This window comes from Miniopterus natalensis, chromosome 5 (genome assembly GCF_054644295.1).
Source record: "Miniopterus natalensis isolate mMinNat1 chromosome 5, mMinNat1.hap1, whole genome shotgun sequence".
NCBI lineage: Eukaryota > Metazoa > Chordata > Mammalia > Chiroptera > Miniopteridae > Miniopterus > Miniopterus natalensis.
The window spans coordinates 75,869,579-75,887,038 of NC_142085.1; the positions used below are offsets into that span (position 1 = coordinate 75,869,579).

General features: G+C 41.9%; 1 protein-coding gene across 1 annotated transcript in view; it reads right to left on the reverse strand.

Annotated features, from left to right (window-relative positions):
• Positions 1 to 2,060: 2,060 nt before the first annotated feature.
• Positions 2,061 to 17,460, reverse strand: part of TXLNB (taxilin beta) — a 42,297-nt gene continuing 26,897 nt past the window's right edge. Inside the window, exons 6-10 of the mRNA XM_016204879.2 lie at positions 17,229 to 17,348; positions 13,373 to 13,447; positions 7,233 to 7,325; positions 5,004 to 5,099; positions 2,061 to 3,343 (exon numbers count right to left, since the gene is read on the reverse strand). Coding sequence (XP_016060365.2) covers positions 2,558 to 3,343; positions 5,004 to 5,099; positions 7,233 to 7,325; positions 13,373 to 13,447; positions 17,229 to 17,348 — 1,170 coding nt within the window. The 3' untranslated portion in view covers positions 2,061 to 2,557. The remainder of the gene's footprint in view (positions 3,344 to 5,003; positions 5,100 to 7,232; positions 7,326 to 13,372; positions 13,448 to 17,228; positions 17,349 to 17,460) is intronic.

Sequence of the window (17,460 nt, forward strand, 5' to 3'; positions counted from 1 at the left end):
TTCTATTGAGACCAAGGAATCAACCAACAGTAGAATGAAACCATAATCTTTGTTAGGTGCTGTTGAAGCATAGAAGTAACAAAAGTTAACATAAATATAAATAAAATTTAAAAATAAAACCACTGCCAGAGCATTTGGGGTGAGAAGTACCTTTTTAATAGATACACAAATTTTAGTTATTTCATTTAGAAAACACCAAACCACTGATGTTTCTGGTAAGTAGACTTGGCATCTCTAGAAACAGGTACATGAACTTGATAAAGATCTTGTTCTTTCAGGTCTTATGAGTTATTGTTATAATTAGTAAAGCCAAATTCTAACACAAAGGACTCTAATAAAACATTCTTTGCATATTGAAATAATTCTCCCAAGGCCTAAAGTTTTGCAAATTTCAGGAAGGTTATTGTATCTGAAACTGCCCAAGATATATAGTGAGTAATGTGTTGCTATGAAAGCGTTTTTGGATGAAAAAAAATAATAAACTTTGGGTATTAGAATATTTGATTTACTGGATTTTGGCTTCTCTCTTGCCTATTTCTCTTGCTAAACATTCAGACTGAGACTTGACTGTGATTATCTAATCTTACTCCATTCTTGGAAGTTTAGCCTCTGTAAATAGTGGAAAAGGAGACCCTCCTGAATTGTTATAGTGAATTTTTGGCTCTGAATTAAATGAATGTTTAAATCTCTAAGACTTCAAGTAATGTTGACTTTGGCTAGATACCCCATGGTTATAATATCTTAAGCCTTTATAAATACACGGGTCTCAAATAGTGATATGCTTCCCCCCCCCCCCCAACTAGCATTTTGTTATTAACCTCACTGTCTACTTCAAACAAATTTTATGCAGTTTACAATTCTTGTAGCATATGGTTGCTGCCTACAAGCACTTTGTGTGCCTTGGCAGACAGCCACAGGCGACACTGAAGAGTGATTTCCTGCATGAGTAATAGGGAATCTTGGTTTTATCCATTTTTCTATTTGAGTTCACCTTTTAACGTAGGGGTGGGTTTGATCTCTCTTTTCTTTGTTCTCTCCTCTTTCCCTCCCTCTCTCCTTTCCCCATCTCTCCTTCTCTTCCTTCCTGTTTTTCTGTTGAGGTCTCCCTCTCCCCTAGGTAGAGTAATTTAGTCTGTCCGGTACTATTAGAGGCTCTTGTCAAGCCGTGATAAGGTACTACTCATGTAGCCAACCCCAGGTGTTTCTAGCTTTTGAATCCTTACTTATTTTTCAAGTCATTTTGAGTAGGGCCCCATTTTTCTGGCAGAGAAATCCTCAGTGTAGAAACTGTGTTGGTTTGTAAGCCTCATCACTCATATTGAGACTCTGTTTTGGAAAAACAATAGCTTTTACTTAGCAATAATTACCTGCTGGGAAGAAGGAGCAGGTGCTTTGAGAGTATAGACTGAGGCAGTGATAGCAAGAGGCGGTGGAGAGCCCTCTGGAGAGAGCGATGGGTGACAGGGAGGGTACTGAGGAGTTGGCAGGGCCAGATGAATATTCTGTCTCAAGGCCTCCGTAGCACAAGAGGCAAGGGATGAGCACAGTGTCTTCTTAGCCTGAGGACCCTCAGTCCCTCCGTGCCTTAGCTCCCTTTCCTATTTCCAACAGTTTCCTTGTAGGAAACCACTAAGAGGCTGGGTTGCAAGGCAATGGGCTGAGTTGAGTAGAAGCAGCAGCTGGAAAAAGTGAGCACTCTACAGCTGTGATTGTTTCCCTTTCTCTTTAGTGCCCGGTGTGGTCATCTTTGTGTCTGTGTACTCTACACAGACTTGCAGTCTAACCCAACTGCCATTCAATCAATTGGCTGAACTTATTGACCTACCATTGGGTTACTCATTTTTGCCCAACATCACATGGCCTAAATACTTGTGTTCTGAATCTACTACTGATTCATAGAGCATCAGTCTCAAGTGCAAGTAAGAGATAATTTTTTTTGATTAGCATCTAAATATTTTGCATGAGAGAAATTCAAAAAAGGTTGAAATAAATGTATGTAAATATATACATATATATGATAACACATGTGTAATATGTACATAAGCACATACATGTATATATTCACACATAGATACATTGTATATATTTCTACACATGTACATATGTATATAGGCACACATATGCATACATGATGCATATAATGTTTAAATGGAACCCGGACATCCATTACTTTCTATGGAACTTGTTAAACTATATAAATAAATAAATAGAACACCACATTTCAGCATTTATATATTGCAGTGGAAGTCTTTAAATACCAAATCTTTGTGTTGATTAACAAATTGAATTAAGTACCATCTTAATGTCAAATTAATATAAATTTTCTATTAGCATGTCTTGTTGCCATTTGGGAAAATTATACTATCAACCAGTGTTAAATAGAAAAGCTCCAAATCAGATATAAATTGAGAGCAAATAGCAAAGGCTGAATGTGCTCTGAATAACATTTAAAAATGTTTTGATTCTAATTAAGTCTCTTCCATTAGACACCCCAGACCTTAATGCCTTTTTCAGAAGAGTCTGTTGTGACAAACAGCCTCTGGAGGCACCATGAGGCTTAGTCTCCTTCGTCCAGGTTGGTTCTGGCCACTTTGGGCAGCTGGGGTCCGGCTGAGGCCCCTCCTGGCAGGCCCTCTCCTGCTGCTTCTAGTGGAGGCTGCCTACTGGGCTCACACCCAGGTACCCCAGCTGGAACTTGCTCACCTGCTGGGGGGGCTGGAGCAGGACCATTTGCCTCCATCCCCCATAGGGAGGCCTCTACTGGGGACTGCGGGGCCCGACCGGAAGTTTCTGCGTCCGGAGGGGGCTGTTGATCAGCCAGTACTCTAGTGGGGAGACCCTGGTCTTGGGGCTCTGCTCCAGGCCCCACAGGAAGATTACTGGCCCTGGGCTGAGGTTCTACCTCGTTGCCTCCTTCGGCCTCAGCCTGAGAAGCTGGGGGAGGCGGGGGCCTCTCTGGATGGCATGAAGTGCTCGGAGAGGGCTGTTCTGGCTCCTTGAGGGCCCTGTCACCGCCCCCCTGAGGACTGCTGAACTCTGGTTGGAATTCTTTGGACTGGTCAAGGGTCGACTCTGATTGATGAATAACCATGAAGGCCGTGGCCAGGTTTTTCACAGCGTCGTGAACGCTGTTGGCGTTCTCTGCACCCACCTCTTCACCCACAGACACCGTTGACTCTGGCTCTTCGTCGGAGGTGTGCTGACCTTGGTCATCCTCAGGCATTTTCGCTTCTCGAATTTTTTTGTAGAGTTCATTTCTCTCTTCTTGTAAAGCTCGACAGAGATTCTCTAGCCTCCCAATTTTCATCACGAAGCACTCATATTCTTTGGCTCTCAGTGCTTTCTGTGATTTGAAAATACACATACACACATAAAATGTTAAAAAGCAAAATTGCCAGGATGTTCTCTGGAGACAAGCAAAACCATTTGTCCAGGAATTTGCCCACCAGGCTCTGGGGTTTGATCACAGAATGGTGGCTGGATAGACACTTGGTCAGAGATGTCAATTCTTTTTTTTGCATTGTATGCTAGACTCTGGTAGAATTTTAGTCACTCTGGTAGAATTAGGAAAGAAAGATGGCAAAACCTCTCTCTGCTCCAGTCCAGGGCTTCTAAAATTGTATATGAGCCCGGCCAGGTGAGGCTCAGCGGTTGAGCATCGACCTGGGATCCAGGTGATCGGGGTTCGATTCCCAGTTGGGGCACATGCCCGGGTTGCGGGATAGGCAGCCGATCAATGACTCTCTCATCATTGATGTTTCTATCTCTCTCTCTCACCCTCTTTTCCTCTCTCTGAAATCAATAAAGATATATTTAAAAAAAATGAAAATAAAATTGTATACGAATTTTCTGCCTGCAAGACTTAGAGGGTGTAATCAGGGATGGGGATCATCTGGCCTGCGGGCCATATTTTGTTCTGGCCTTACCAAGGCAACCGCAGGCGGGACTCAGGATTCAGTAAGTCTAGGAACTTTTTCCATAGCTAATTTTTAAGTTGATAATTTTGTATGGCCCTCAAATGATGTTATAAATATCCAAATGGCCCTTGGCAGAAAAAAGGTTCCCCACCCCTGGGTAAGTAACTGTGGCAAAATGAATGAGATGGACTGGGACTTGGCAGTCAGCAATGCCTTATCTATTCTATAGCTAAACTGCTATATGCTAATCTAGCAATTGTTTGATTTATGTTGATGGATAATAAACTCATGTCTTTGGAATTGGTTGCAATTTGGGATGAATTGTTAGAACAGTAATTATAACCAGAGAAACTCACCACACACTAATTCATAATGCTGGCTGCTCACACTGTTCAGTTTTTCTTTCCTCTAGAAATGTCAGCACATTTGTGCATGAAATCATTCCTAATTATCTTACCCCTTCCCCCATTTTGTGCTACTCTGTACCCTTTAAGGCTGCTTCTTTTTTTACTTGTTTATATGGAGAGACCTTCTCCTGTAAGTCCTACCTCTCAGGTCAAAGGCCATGTATTTTTGCCTTTATAGTCTCAAAACCTCCTCAGAGCCTGACATAATATCAGTGTTTAAAAGACTGTTGGAGGAATTAAACAATATATCTCCATATCTGTCTATAAAATAGCACATACCCTGGGTGCTTGGGCTGGTGTCTTCTCTCAGTAAGTTCAAATCAATGAATTAAATCATTCTGTACCTGTTATATACCAGACACCAGGGGAACTCAAAGACAAGTAGGACACTCCTCAGGCCTTTAAGGAATTCACGGTCCTGCAGGCTTGCTGCCGCTTGGGGGACAGCTTTGGCACCAACAAGTAGGCATGTGATTTAAGGGACACAACACTCTTTTAGGAGTCTGGACCCGATTCTAAATTACTTTGCTATAATTACTTTTATTACAATTTCATACATCACGTCCCAGAAAAACTCAGCCCTTTTTCGAAGGCAGTCATTTGTACTGTTAGGAGACAGCTCTCCAGGCTGAGTGCCTGAGTGGCCAGGGGACAGTGAGCTCAGGGCAGAGCTCCTCACCTCTTCGATCATGTCCAGCAGGGCCTTGTTACAGCTCTCGAACCTGGCCTTCCACGTGGCGGTGTCCTTCTCCAGCTTCTTCATCTTCTTCGTCGTCTACGGAAACGAGAGTGTTTTAATACTCATCCCGAAGCGTTCCTCTGCCGAAGAAGCTACTAGTTCCCTGTGTGAGGTCAGGGCAAGTCCTTTTGTCACCAGCTGCTGGGCAAACACCCCGTTCTATGCGAAGGGAGGGAGAGTGAGTGGGAAAGTCACCGGTCATCCCCGCATCATGCAGGTCAGGGTGAGCGACCTATGGGCACGGAGCCAGCGCAGGAAAAGGGAGACTACCCAGGGCCAGGCTGTTTTCTCATTGGTTTTTCTCTCTTTTAAAATAAACAAAATAGTTTAATTGAGCCCCCCAAATAAGCTTGCAATTTAGATGGTTTACTTTATTGAATAGAGGCTCTGGGTGAGAAAGTGGCCTGGCTCTTCAGCCATTCAAATGTTGATGAAACCTGGGCGCCTGGGAGCCACAGCCACACAGGCGGCCCTTGGTCTGCGTTCATTCGTCCAGGGCCGTAGGGTTCACAGAATGTGGTCACACACGGTAGTCACTGGACCCTTGAAACAGCCCCACGAGGAAGGTTCTGTTTCGCTCCACTTTGTAAATGGGGGAAATGAGGCTCAGGGAGGTGGAGTAATGCTCAGGTGAGTTAGCTGAAGGTGGCGGGGGCTATTGCACCCCATTTAATGCAGTGTGTGCAGGCGTCTGCTGGCTCCAGGCTGGGGCTGTGTGTGGGGAGATACAGGAGTGAATGAAACACAGCCTGTCGTTTTTGAACCCGAAACTGCTCCCATTCCTGGTTGGAGGATCTCCTCTCTGCTTGAAGTAAAGGACAAGGCACGTAACCCAGGCCCAGTGTCCCTGGATTACCACAGCTGGCACTTGCTGTTTGGGCCAATCTGCCTGAGACTGGGTACCCTCAGAGGCCAGAGGCTGGGCCCAGCTGTTGGCCCCAGGGCTCTATAGAGAAGCTCGGTGAGCCTCAAGTGGCTTTTTAAATTTTGATGATTTCTTAACCAAGTTAGTAGTTTATGAACTTTTTAAGGTCATTGACCCCTTTAGGAACTTGATGAAGTCTATGGGACCACACTCAGAGAAATGCAAATGTACATGTCAAATTTTTTGGCTAATTCTCAGGTCTACTAAAAGTCTATAAATGAACTCCAGATTAAGAACTCCTGCTCTTAATCTTTGAGATTAAGATTTCTCATTAATATTTATTCCAATCTTAAAACTCTATAATTAATTTTTTAAAAGTGGATAGTTCCCTCCAGGAGTGGGAAAGCTATAACTGTTAACAAGTGTTGGCCTACTAGTTTGCTCACTGACTTGTGGAATTTATCTTACTATTTTATGAAAATGTTTTGACGAAGATGCTTTCTACACTCAAAAATGGTTAATGCCGATGCTTTAGAAACACAACTCTGATGCGGGTTTTTGTTTTGGGAAAATATTGAATTGACTAAGATTTAAACATTATATCCCACAATAATATGAGCACCTTATACTTATCACACAATTTTTAAAAGTTGAAAACCCTTTTAAAATATGTTAATTTATTTCAACTCCATACTCTTATGAAGTAAGCTAGGGACATATTGCCTTGAATTGTATTAAAAATAAAATTGAGGAAGTTGAATGAATTCTTTAGTGCTGCCCGATGAATAGGATCAGGTCAGAATTTCAGTGCAGAATTCCATCTTCTTATTCAAAGACTCTTCAGCTACACCATACTACATGTCTTCTCTTCTAGGAAGGATTTTATGAAATGGCATTTTCTGCCTTAAAATTTTACTCTTGCATATTTGTATGAAAGCTTTTTTTTAATCTTTTGAAGATTAGATTTTTAAAAAAATTTCAGTATAAACAACATAATGCTAAATCACTAGCTCTTCTCTTTTTTTTTTTTGTTTGTTTTTGTTTTTTTGCTATCCATGGACTAGAAAAAAAATCTTCCTTAGAGTGAAAGTGTATCCTAGTGTTTTGGGGCTCTTTTTAAGATTAATTCACTAGATACTTACCAATAAAAAAAATACAGCTCAAGTCTCATTGGCACCTATATATGTTTCATTACTTCATGAGAATGCACTGGAATATCTTAGTGAGAGAAAAAGGAACCCAAAGGAGAATTGCCTGTCAAAATAGAAAATGTCCGTGTTTTGTGTGGGATAAGCAATACTCACTTTGTCCATTTCCTGCTTGAAAGTGGCGAACACCTCATTGCTTTTTGTCAGTGTGCCCTGGAACTCTTCAAACCTTCCAGAGTAGAGGGTGAGCTGTAAACGGGAAAGAGCAGATCTATTTTAGGGCTCTTTCAGAATGCTTCCAGAACAAAACAACATGTTCATTGTTCAGTATTTGTTAAGAGGAGTGATTTAAGGGAATTCTCAATTCAGTGTTAGTAATATGTTCAGTTCTTTTCTTTACTATATGATCAACCGAGGTCAGTGACTATGACTGAAGTACTTCTTTAAAGAAAAATTAAGTAATAAAATATGTCATTACCACTTCATTGTATCATAACTTTTACCAACAAACAGTTATTGAGCTCTGAACATATGCAGGGGCTGTGTATACAAAAGTATTTGACATGTAACTCCTGCTTTTGAGGGACCTGCATTCTTGATGGGAAGACAGTCCCAAAGACAGCTTAACTACCGTTCAGGGAATATAAAGTGCCAGTGCAGAGAAGGAGACATGTTTCTGTGGAGGTCAGCCTTGAACTTGGTCTTGGAGGAAGTGAGAATGTAGACAAATGAACGGAAGTGATAAAGGAAACGTGGTCCAGGCATGGACGGGGCTGCTGCCAGAATGCAGGTTGTGCCGCTCCGTGCAATTGCCATTTCCATTTTAGACATTGTGATTTGGTATACTTATGAACACAGTGTTCTAGCCAAAAGCTGTTAAATGCCCCTTTTCATCAAAATCAGTTTCTTAGACTAGCTTTCTACAGATGAAAATAATGAGTCTTGAGGAAGGAATGCCTTTTTCTAATTTGCACACAACGACATTGTATGGGTGAGCACTGGCAATTGTGTGGCTCGCCATGGGAGTGTAGGGCAGAGCCTCTGTGCCTCCACATCCTCAATTCCAAAGCCTTGGAGTGGGAATAGGGCAGGACAGGGCAGGAAAGTGTGTAAATACTTGATTTTTAGTGACAATAATACAACCATAAAATTTTGCTTTTGAAAATAATTTTTGGGTAGCATGTTTTGAGTGAAAGATTTAATATGGATGATTCAAGTGAGTAAAGTCTGTATTTTCAGATGAGTCTTTGGTATCTTTGAGTGTCCAGAACAGCCCCAAGTCCTCAGATGGAAACAGAAATGTCTTCTGTATGAAGCAGCAAGTTTGCCACATTCAGCAACAAATAAGAACCTGAGGCTGCCTTTGGTATACTGGGATGGTTGGGTTATTGGCCAGATGGCAGGCACCAACTAACCAGCTGGTGGTACTTGTGAGACTGTCCTTTCAAAGGCAGAGAAGAGTGCACCAAATGAAAGCCAGTAGAATGTAGAGTTCTTACTCTTGGAGGTGGGAGTTAGAGGGCGTGTGTGGGAATCAGCCCCTAGAACTCAGAAAATTTGCTTGTCTACAATGGCTTATTCTCAAATGATTCAGAACAGCAGAGGTTTGATTACAGTAAAGAACAACAAAATGATAACATAAAACCTTTTCATTGGATACAAAATTTCTAAAGAAAAGTCAAACAACAGCTGACCATCATTTTGAAATCATTCGTTAGCACTGTGAGTAAGTGACAGAGTTTGGGGCAACTCTGGTAGTCTAAACTTGGGTTCCATGGCATACAGATTAGAGAAGACTGGGTAAAGGGGCATCAGGGAGTGCGTCGCCAGGAAGGTTTTACACACACACACACACACACACACACACACACACACACTGTGTAAGACAATACATTTTATTATATGCAATGCATTCTCAAAACAGATTTAATTCTGTTTTGTTTTTTTCAAAGTCCTGGCTGGGATCCAATGAATTGATTGCAGGGCCCATGAGTAGGTGAAGCCTCTCAATTTGAGAAGCTCTACCCTAGTGTAAGTTCCCGTGGGACTGGCTACTAATACTGCCCAGGATCGGGTGGCCTAGGGTGGGAGTAACTCCCCCCATCTAATACTCTTTACTTTCTATAACAAAATCCCTTCATTTCCATTCTTGGCCAAGCGCTCATATTAATTTCTTTTTCTTCCTCTTTTTTCTTTTTCCAACTTTTCAGTAATTCCAGCAGAGCTAAATGGGACTCTCAGATACCTACTATGGTCCCCTGAGCTGGTCCTGTCAACCCTCTTGCGGCCCTGTCGTTGCAGGTTGCAGACAGGAGAGGGCAGAAGTGAGCGCGTGCACGGTCCCTCTCACAGAAGCAACCTTGACATTTCTAGTGGGAGTAACCACATCCATCCCTTTATTTGGGCAAAATGTTCTTTTTATTGTATCAGTTGGGCTGATTGAGATGCCAGACACACCCAGAGTGACTAGAAATAATGTCTTGCTTCATTACCACCTCTTCTGACCTTTTTCTAGTGATTTTTTTCAACTTTTTGCCTTTTAAACAATTTTAAATTTTGGTAAAATATACATATCGTAAACTGGACCATCTTAACTATTTTTAAGTGTATAGTTCAGTAGTGTTAAGTATATTCATGTTGCTGTGCAACCAATCTCTAGAACGTTTTCATCTTGCAAAACTGAATCTCTATACCCATTAAACAGCAACTCCCCTTCTGGTGTCTTTTTAATATTCTGCCTTTCTTCCGATTTGACCCCATTGCCATACGTGGCAAAACCTGTGTGGATTATACCTTTTTCGGGTAACCAACTCCAGCCCTCCACTCATACCCCCTAAAGATGTACACTTCCTGTTTACCACATGGATATTTGTTTGGTAGCATTTTTCCTCTCACTTTGAAACACGATGCGCATTTGTTCTGATGTGTCAAGTTCCTGCTCTCACTCTGGTATTTCAGAGCAGTGTGGAAGGAACATCCCGAGGTCAGGCACAGGGCCTCTCCTGCCAGAGGCAGAAATAGAAACAGGCCATTCTAGGGTTAGTAAACAATAATTGCCTCAACATTTCTATTTTCAATGGGCTGACACACACATTCTTTTAACTGAGCACCGCATTTAATTACAAACATTCATAGTATACAGGGAATACAACTGTGCTCAGGAATTTTCTCAGCAAACTTGTGAGATTTGATTTGGGAACAAGTCCATTTATAATAGTAGTTGCAGAGGACTCCCCTCTCATCTTCTGTTGATAAGGTGAGGACTTTGGGGTTGAAGGACGATGATTACCCATCTTTAATAGTTTACTCACTGATCTTTCCCCGCAGGCAGTATTTTGTGTCTGTGTTGTCAGGGATTGCTGACTTCCCACATCGACTACGATCTTCATCCTTATTGATCCAATGAGCAGTCTATTTGTAGTGATGATTGCATCCCATTGATCAGCTCTGACATTTAGTCTATTGCCTTGGTTTGTATAGTTGAAAGCCAGGCATCTCTTCCCTAAGTGAGAATCATGCCCCAAATTGGCAAGCTGTTCGACTGAAAAGTGACTTCCATCCAGGAAAACACAATCCATCTTTGATATTTCCCTTGCTCAGATGGTAGAAATGGGGACTAAGGCCTCCCCTTCCTACCACCCACCCCTTTAAAGACATCTTAAAACCAGAGGAAGTGTTTGAATGCTATGCAAAATAATCTGTGATAGACTTTGTTTTTCACAGTTTAAATGTTTTACACATATAACATTGATACTCTTCAAGAGGAACCTGTCTAAATATTATTATACAAAGGGATTCAGGGCCTCTCTAGTCTTCTTGATGATTAAGTAATTGGTGGAGTTTTTAAAGTGCCTTAAAGAAAAAAAATAGACAAAAGTGGGTTCTTGAAGAGTGAGCCACGTGCCATGGAAAATAGGGCAAAAGAGGAGAAGGCAGGGTTAACTCAGTTATGGCTACACTTTTTTAGCCCTGGAAGTTCTTTACATTCATGAACTAGAGCTGAGCAGGTTCTTGAGTTCATCTTTTCCAGTGGTTCTTAAGCTTTTTTGCAAATAGAGACTCCCCTAGACTCATATATATTTCTTATGTGGGGTTTCACCTATGAAATAATACTAATATTAGCTCATATACTAATTGTCAGCATTTTTATTAACATTATTGTTATAACTAGATTGTAAATTTAATTAGGCATGGATTTTGGTCTCTCTTATTGACTACTTTATCTCCAGCACCTAGAAGCATGCCTAGCACTTAGGTGCTCAGTAAAATGTAAGTTGAATTAATTATGTTTATTATGATCTAGGCACTGAGTTGAGTGTTTTGCATGCGTAATTTGAAAGCAAACTACATATATTACATATTTATGAATTCATTTTTCTTTTAAAAACTTAATCAAATATATGAATAATTGCCATCCATAGCCATACTTGCTGATTGAGAGGTGTTATAATGTCAAAAACAACTACATTTTAGCTAGCAGCTGCTGCCTTGTGTGCTGTTATGTTTTGGAAATACTGAAAAGCAATAGGCCTCCCAGAGGTCAGAGGACTGCAGCGTGGGATCATTAATCCATTCTATCACCCTCATTTTACAGACAAGGGAATTTAGGCCCAGGGAGGCTCAGGTGCATTGCACAGGGTCACACAGCTTTTTAGCAGAAGAGCCAGGACTCTGACCCTGGCCCCTGGACTCAGTCCAGCATTGGAGGATGACCGAGAGACATTGGCAAGCCTAGAACTCTGAGTAGATGCTTTTTCAAGTGTGAGGGGTAAAGGTGGAAAATTAGAGCGCACCTTTATGTTTTCACTGTATGGGTCCTTTCAGGCCTACATTCTCCGCCGACTGTCTAGCCTGGAGTCTGGTGATATTAATATGTTCTTCTCAAGCTTATTATCTGCATTTAGCAAAGAGGGTAGAGATTGCCTGTAACATGATATGAACAATGAATAGTTTCAAGTATTGTCTGTGTTGTGAATGGGGCAGAAATGGGGCCAGAAGCCCCGACTCGCCCTCAGTCGCCAAGGTCCCACCGGCCTCGCCCTGCCCGTCTCTGGTTGGAGCGCCACCACCATCTGCCACTGACCGCACACAGTGATGCGGTGGGCTCTGTGACTGCCTGAAGGATGATCTTGAGTTCATAACTCTAGGCTTTAGTCTTTTAACTCTGGTCCCTTCACTCCATTAACAGTCAAAAGCTTCATGGCTCCAATGTCTATGTAAGGAGTATTTTCAAACTATTTGGATATATCACTGGAGGGAAACAATTCATTTTGCGTTCAGCGCAGTACGCTTTAGGAAGGTTAGCCATCCAAACGTGATCTGTGTTTTGTCTGTGCACTGGTGTAATTTGTGATTTTTACTTTCTTATTTTTCTTATTTGCTTTTTCTTTTACAATGAGCAAGTATTTAGCAGGCAGCGCATAAGCATTTACAAGGGAACCGCTCAGATCTTAAATCAGTGCTGCCCAGTTTGGAAGACTTCTGATTTCGGCGCCTCCTGTGGGTTTGTCCTGTGTGATTTCTCAGTTCCCCTAGGGCTCGGGCATTTCTCCCTGCACGGGAGCCGGAGCCCCATGCGGTCCGCAGCCCGACGGCTCTCCTGGAACCTGCCGGAAAGTGTGCCAGGAGGGGCAGAGCCCCGCAGGCCCAGGAAGGACGGATGGTTCTGGCTTTCTCCCAGAGCCAGATGTTCCATGAGGCTTTATTTTTGAGCCTGAAATATGAATTCCCGTAATCTAGTCAACACATGCACAACATCACAAAGCCAAATGAGAATGGTTCCTGACTCGTCTGCCGTTTTGTCATCCCCCTGACAACGCCAACCTCTGAGAGCACAAAGACTTGGGCGCTGACTCTATTTTTCTGATTTCCTTTTATTATGAATAATATTAAACAGGCAAGGACACTTTCAGTGTTGACAATTATAGAGGTGCATAAAAGCAGTTCACATTTTATTCTTACCTTAGTAGGGTAGTGGGGGAGGAGAGAGAGGGGACATTCGAACAGATAGATGGGAACCTGGACACCAGCTTCTCCTCACTGGCCAGTTTCCTGCCCTTATGTGCGCGTCAACAAACCTTTTCACTGGATGTTGTTGGTTCAGAGCATTTATTTTTCTTAGATATACGTTGTGATTTTATTTTTACTTAATAATAAATATGAATTTATTGCTTATTTGCAACTCCTGTCCCCCCTCTTCCTGCCACAAGTGAGCCTTCTGCACACGACCTTGGGTTCACAGCCTCTTACTGGGAAGAGGAGAGCACACCCCATGCACCAAGGTTCCCCCACTTCACCTGAGCCTGCAGGACTGTCTCTTGTTCCTTCAGCACTTTGGCCTGAAGTTTCCACTCTGCTGCCTGGCTCAGCAACTGTGAGAAGAGAGAATGCAGGGAAAGACTGTCAAATTGTTCTTTAAATTACGATTTGGTTCTAATCTATGTATAAAACATAATAACTTGCTAATTAACCCACTCAAGTAATTGGGGGGGAACTTTGTAAAGACTCTAAGAAATCTAAGAAAAATAGTCTCAGTAGTTGGATTCTCAACTAAAAATTAGTAGTTTTATTGGGGGTGGGGAAGGGAAATCATTTTCAAGGATGAATCACACAAAATTTGACCTCCCACCAAATTCTGGAACCTTCTTTAGCAATCCTGCCTAACATCATTTGGCCTCTGCTTGAACATCTCTGGAACATCCCCACTTGGAGCACTATTGTGAACCACTGTTGGGGCACTGTTGTGAGCCACTGTTTCTTTATATTAAACCCAAAGTTAGTCTCCTAACTAACCAGTGTCCTGTACCATAGCGTGCAGCAGAATCTCCTAGGGAGCATGTACAACTTCTGCTCCCTCTCAGAGAACGTGAATAAGGAAGTTCAGGGTGTGTGATGGGAATCCATACTTATAGCAAATACCCAAGATGGTTTGGATATTGGTGGTCCATGGATTACATTTTGAGAAACACTGGGTTAGAAATTTGACCTACTGTCCTAAATCCTGTGTAAGGTTTACAAAATAAGTCCTGTATAAGTTTACAAAACAAGGTCCCTCTTCCATAAGATAGCCTTTCAAATACAGTCAAGGCCCTCATAGGAAACAGGATCAGAACTCAGAGCTGAGGGGTTAAATTGAAAAAGTTGTTTTAGTCATAAAAATGACACAAACATGTTATTTTAACTTATGAGGTATGTTCATTTATTTATCCATTTTGATGTAGGGCTCTGGTGTTTGTTTTGGGTGTGGACCTTCATAATAGAATCCAGAGGGGTTTGTTCTAACAAAAATAATATCCATAATGTGCCACGTAAGATTTATAATGTTTTTCTTTTTAAAACAAATGTTCTAGAATCTAAAGACCGAAAGATACTTGTGAAGTAGCTTGATTTTTTCAATCCTGTAGAGTTTTACAACTCTCTCCCAGTCTTTTATAGCTACTAACCTCTAGTTTGACAATTATTCCCTGCTCCTTGCTTACCTCTAGTATTTTAAAGCATTAAACATAATTTTCATAGAAACAACTTTCTTTTCACACTTCTGTTTCTTCAGTTAATGTATGATTTTGTTGATTCTCACAATAAAACACAAGGATAACTGGAAAGAAAAGGTTTGGGAGCAAAAGGCTGATTCTTGGTCAACTCCCTTTTACTTAAAGGGGGCAACCACGTGTAGACAGTCCAGAGCAGCTGACTAGCCACAGGATTCAACATGCTGTGGGCATCTGTCAGCCGTGTGTTTGTGGAAAGAAACACATGGTGAGTGTCATGGATTAACCTGGTCTATCAGTCAGGTGGCCATCAGTTAAGAAGATACATTGATTTAAATTTTCTTCTTTGTATTTGTCTCTACTGTAAAAAAGTGTCCATGAGGTCCATGTATTACTTTTGTGATCAAAACAACAACAATCCCAATAAAATCATTATTATTTTTTAAAACTTGAAGATATTTTTTTTCTTATTCAAGTTTGTCTTTTTTCTCATGACTCTACCTCTCCATTTGTAAGATGGGCTATATATGTTCCTCTATACCTCCCAGCGTGCAATTCATCAGAAGATGAATTATTACAGAAGTGAAATAATTTGAGTGGTCTGGGGTAGCTATGAAGTAGAGACCTGCAGTGTCCCCTCTGGCCATCTGAGCGGCATGGTGGTTGTGTACATGGCCCTTGCTTCCCTAAGTGGGTTGAGGAGCGCCTGCTGTGCTGGGTGGTCCCTGGCAGAAAGGAGGCAGGTGGCTGCTTGTTCTATTTTTAGCGAAGGATCCCCCCAGCTCTGACATTATTTCATTACTTTCAGAAACAAGTATCAGACCCAGTGGGGTTTCCCTAGTAGAAATGGGGTAGGTGGCCAGGCAGCTTTGAAGAACTGAGTGGGAACTACTTTTCTTTGACTCAAAACCCACTATGTTTTACTAAATCAGGGCAGGAAAATAGGTAGCATGGGAGTTTCTCACTAAGGCTGGGTCACCCCACATCTGTCCCCCAGTCTCCCTCACATGAACCTTTGCCTAGGTGTTCTTCTGTCATATCTCATATGTTATAGACCACAGGTACTGATCCTATAGGAAGCATATTTTACCTAATAGAGTACTTATGCCAACAGGGGAGTTTCTGTTTTCTTATAGGAATATAATTAAGTGTTTTATTTCTTTCTTTGAGAGCTAGGTTGTAGATGGATTAATAAATTAATCTTTTTATTAAGAGCACATGGACTTCTGATTTGAAATTATTCAGTGTTCACTAAGTTATGTACTCCAGAATTATGTCCTTTTGTTGCTACATTTGAAAACCAAAGTTATTTTTAAATTACTATTCTAACAAATTGAAGTGATTCTGATCTGATTTTCAGTAAAGGCAAAGCTTGTGATCAATTGTTAAATGGCCAAATTCCAATGATTAGCCCATTGACTGTGTCTTAAATCTCAATCTCTCCCCAGCAATAGGCACAAACTTTTACCTCTGAAACATGCCTCTGAGTGTGATGTGCTATCACAGAGCTTGGGCTTGGGGGCAGATACACTTTGATGCATTATACATCTTGGTCCCTTAGCAGTGTGTGACCTTTATTAAACAGTTGCATATCCTCTTTGAGTCTTTCATCTGTAGAATGGCCCTACAGCTGTCCGGGAGTATTTGGGGTTAATGAGATGTCAGTAAAAGCCACCACTCAGTTTCTTAAACCAGAAACTCAGGAGTCATCCTTGACTGCTCTTTTCTCACTGTCACCTTCAGTTCATTGCATTGCCTGCTGGTTTTACATTGAAAATCTGACTTCCGTCCATGTCCAGCTCTCTTTACCAGCGCCACCTCCCTAATGCACACTGTTACCATAGCTCATCCAGATTGCTGCAGTAGCCTCTCCTCTTGCTTCCTTGTGCCTCTTTAGCTCATTTTCTACCCAGGAGCCAAATTCATCTTTTACAGATGCCAAGCAGATCATGTCACTTCCTTTGCTAAAGCTACCCAGTCCTTCCCCATTATTTTTAGAATAAAATCCAAACTACTTTCCAAGCCTACAAAGCTATATAACGCGGCCCCTGATTCCCTCTCCAACTTCATTTTGAAACTTTCTCCCGCTGGGTCAGCGTGTTCTTGCTACCTTACCCCTGCCGCATTGGTTCCAGCATCAGAGTCTTTGTCATTGCTACAGTCACTGGTGCTGGAGACATCCTTCTCATCGGGTCGGCTCAGCTCAAGCCGTCTCTCCTGCGGGAGGCCTTCCTGGTCACCCAGTCTAAAGGAGGCCTCCTCCTTCTGCCTTCTCAGTCCCTCCTTATTTCCCTAGTAGCACTTATTATCTGAAATTAACCTTCCTTGTTTGCTTGTTAATTGCTTGTCTCTTTCCAGTTAGACTCTAGTCTCCATGAGGGTCATGACCTTTTCCATTTTGCTCACCACTCTACCCCAGGACCCAGGATGCTTTGTATATGACGGGTACTGGGAAAAGATTTGTTGAATGGATGCCTGACTATTTTATGCAGAAAGTAGTTTAGGTACAGTGCCTCCTGCTGGGTTGGCCAGTTTAGTTTCCAGGGAGCTCAGGCTCTTTCTCTATCAGCCTACGGCTCTGTGATCACTCTCAAAAACAACTTTCCCCGGGGTTCTCTGACCCCCAGGCAGACCACACAAGCACACTGACTCAGATGATAAGTACATATTCTTTTTCGCGTTTGTGTCGCTCCTCTGCTTCCTTCATCATTTCTTGCGCCTGCTCGAGTTTTGCATCCACCAGCTTCTGCTGCAGTTCTCTGTGTTTAAATATTTTGTCCAGATGCTAAGGAAAAAACAAAGTGCACACATCAAACTTGACTTATTATCGGTGCTGAAAAATGTAAAATAAAAGAGTAACCGTATAAACACACATTCTCCAGGTTTTAAGAATTTAA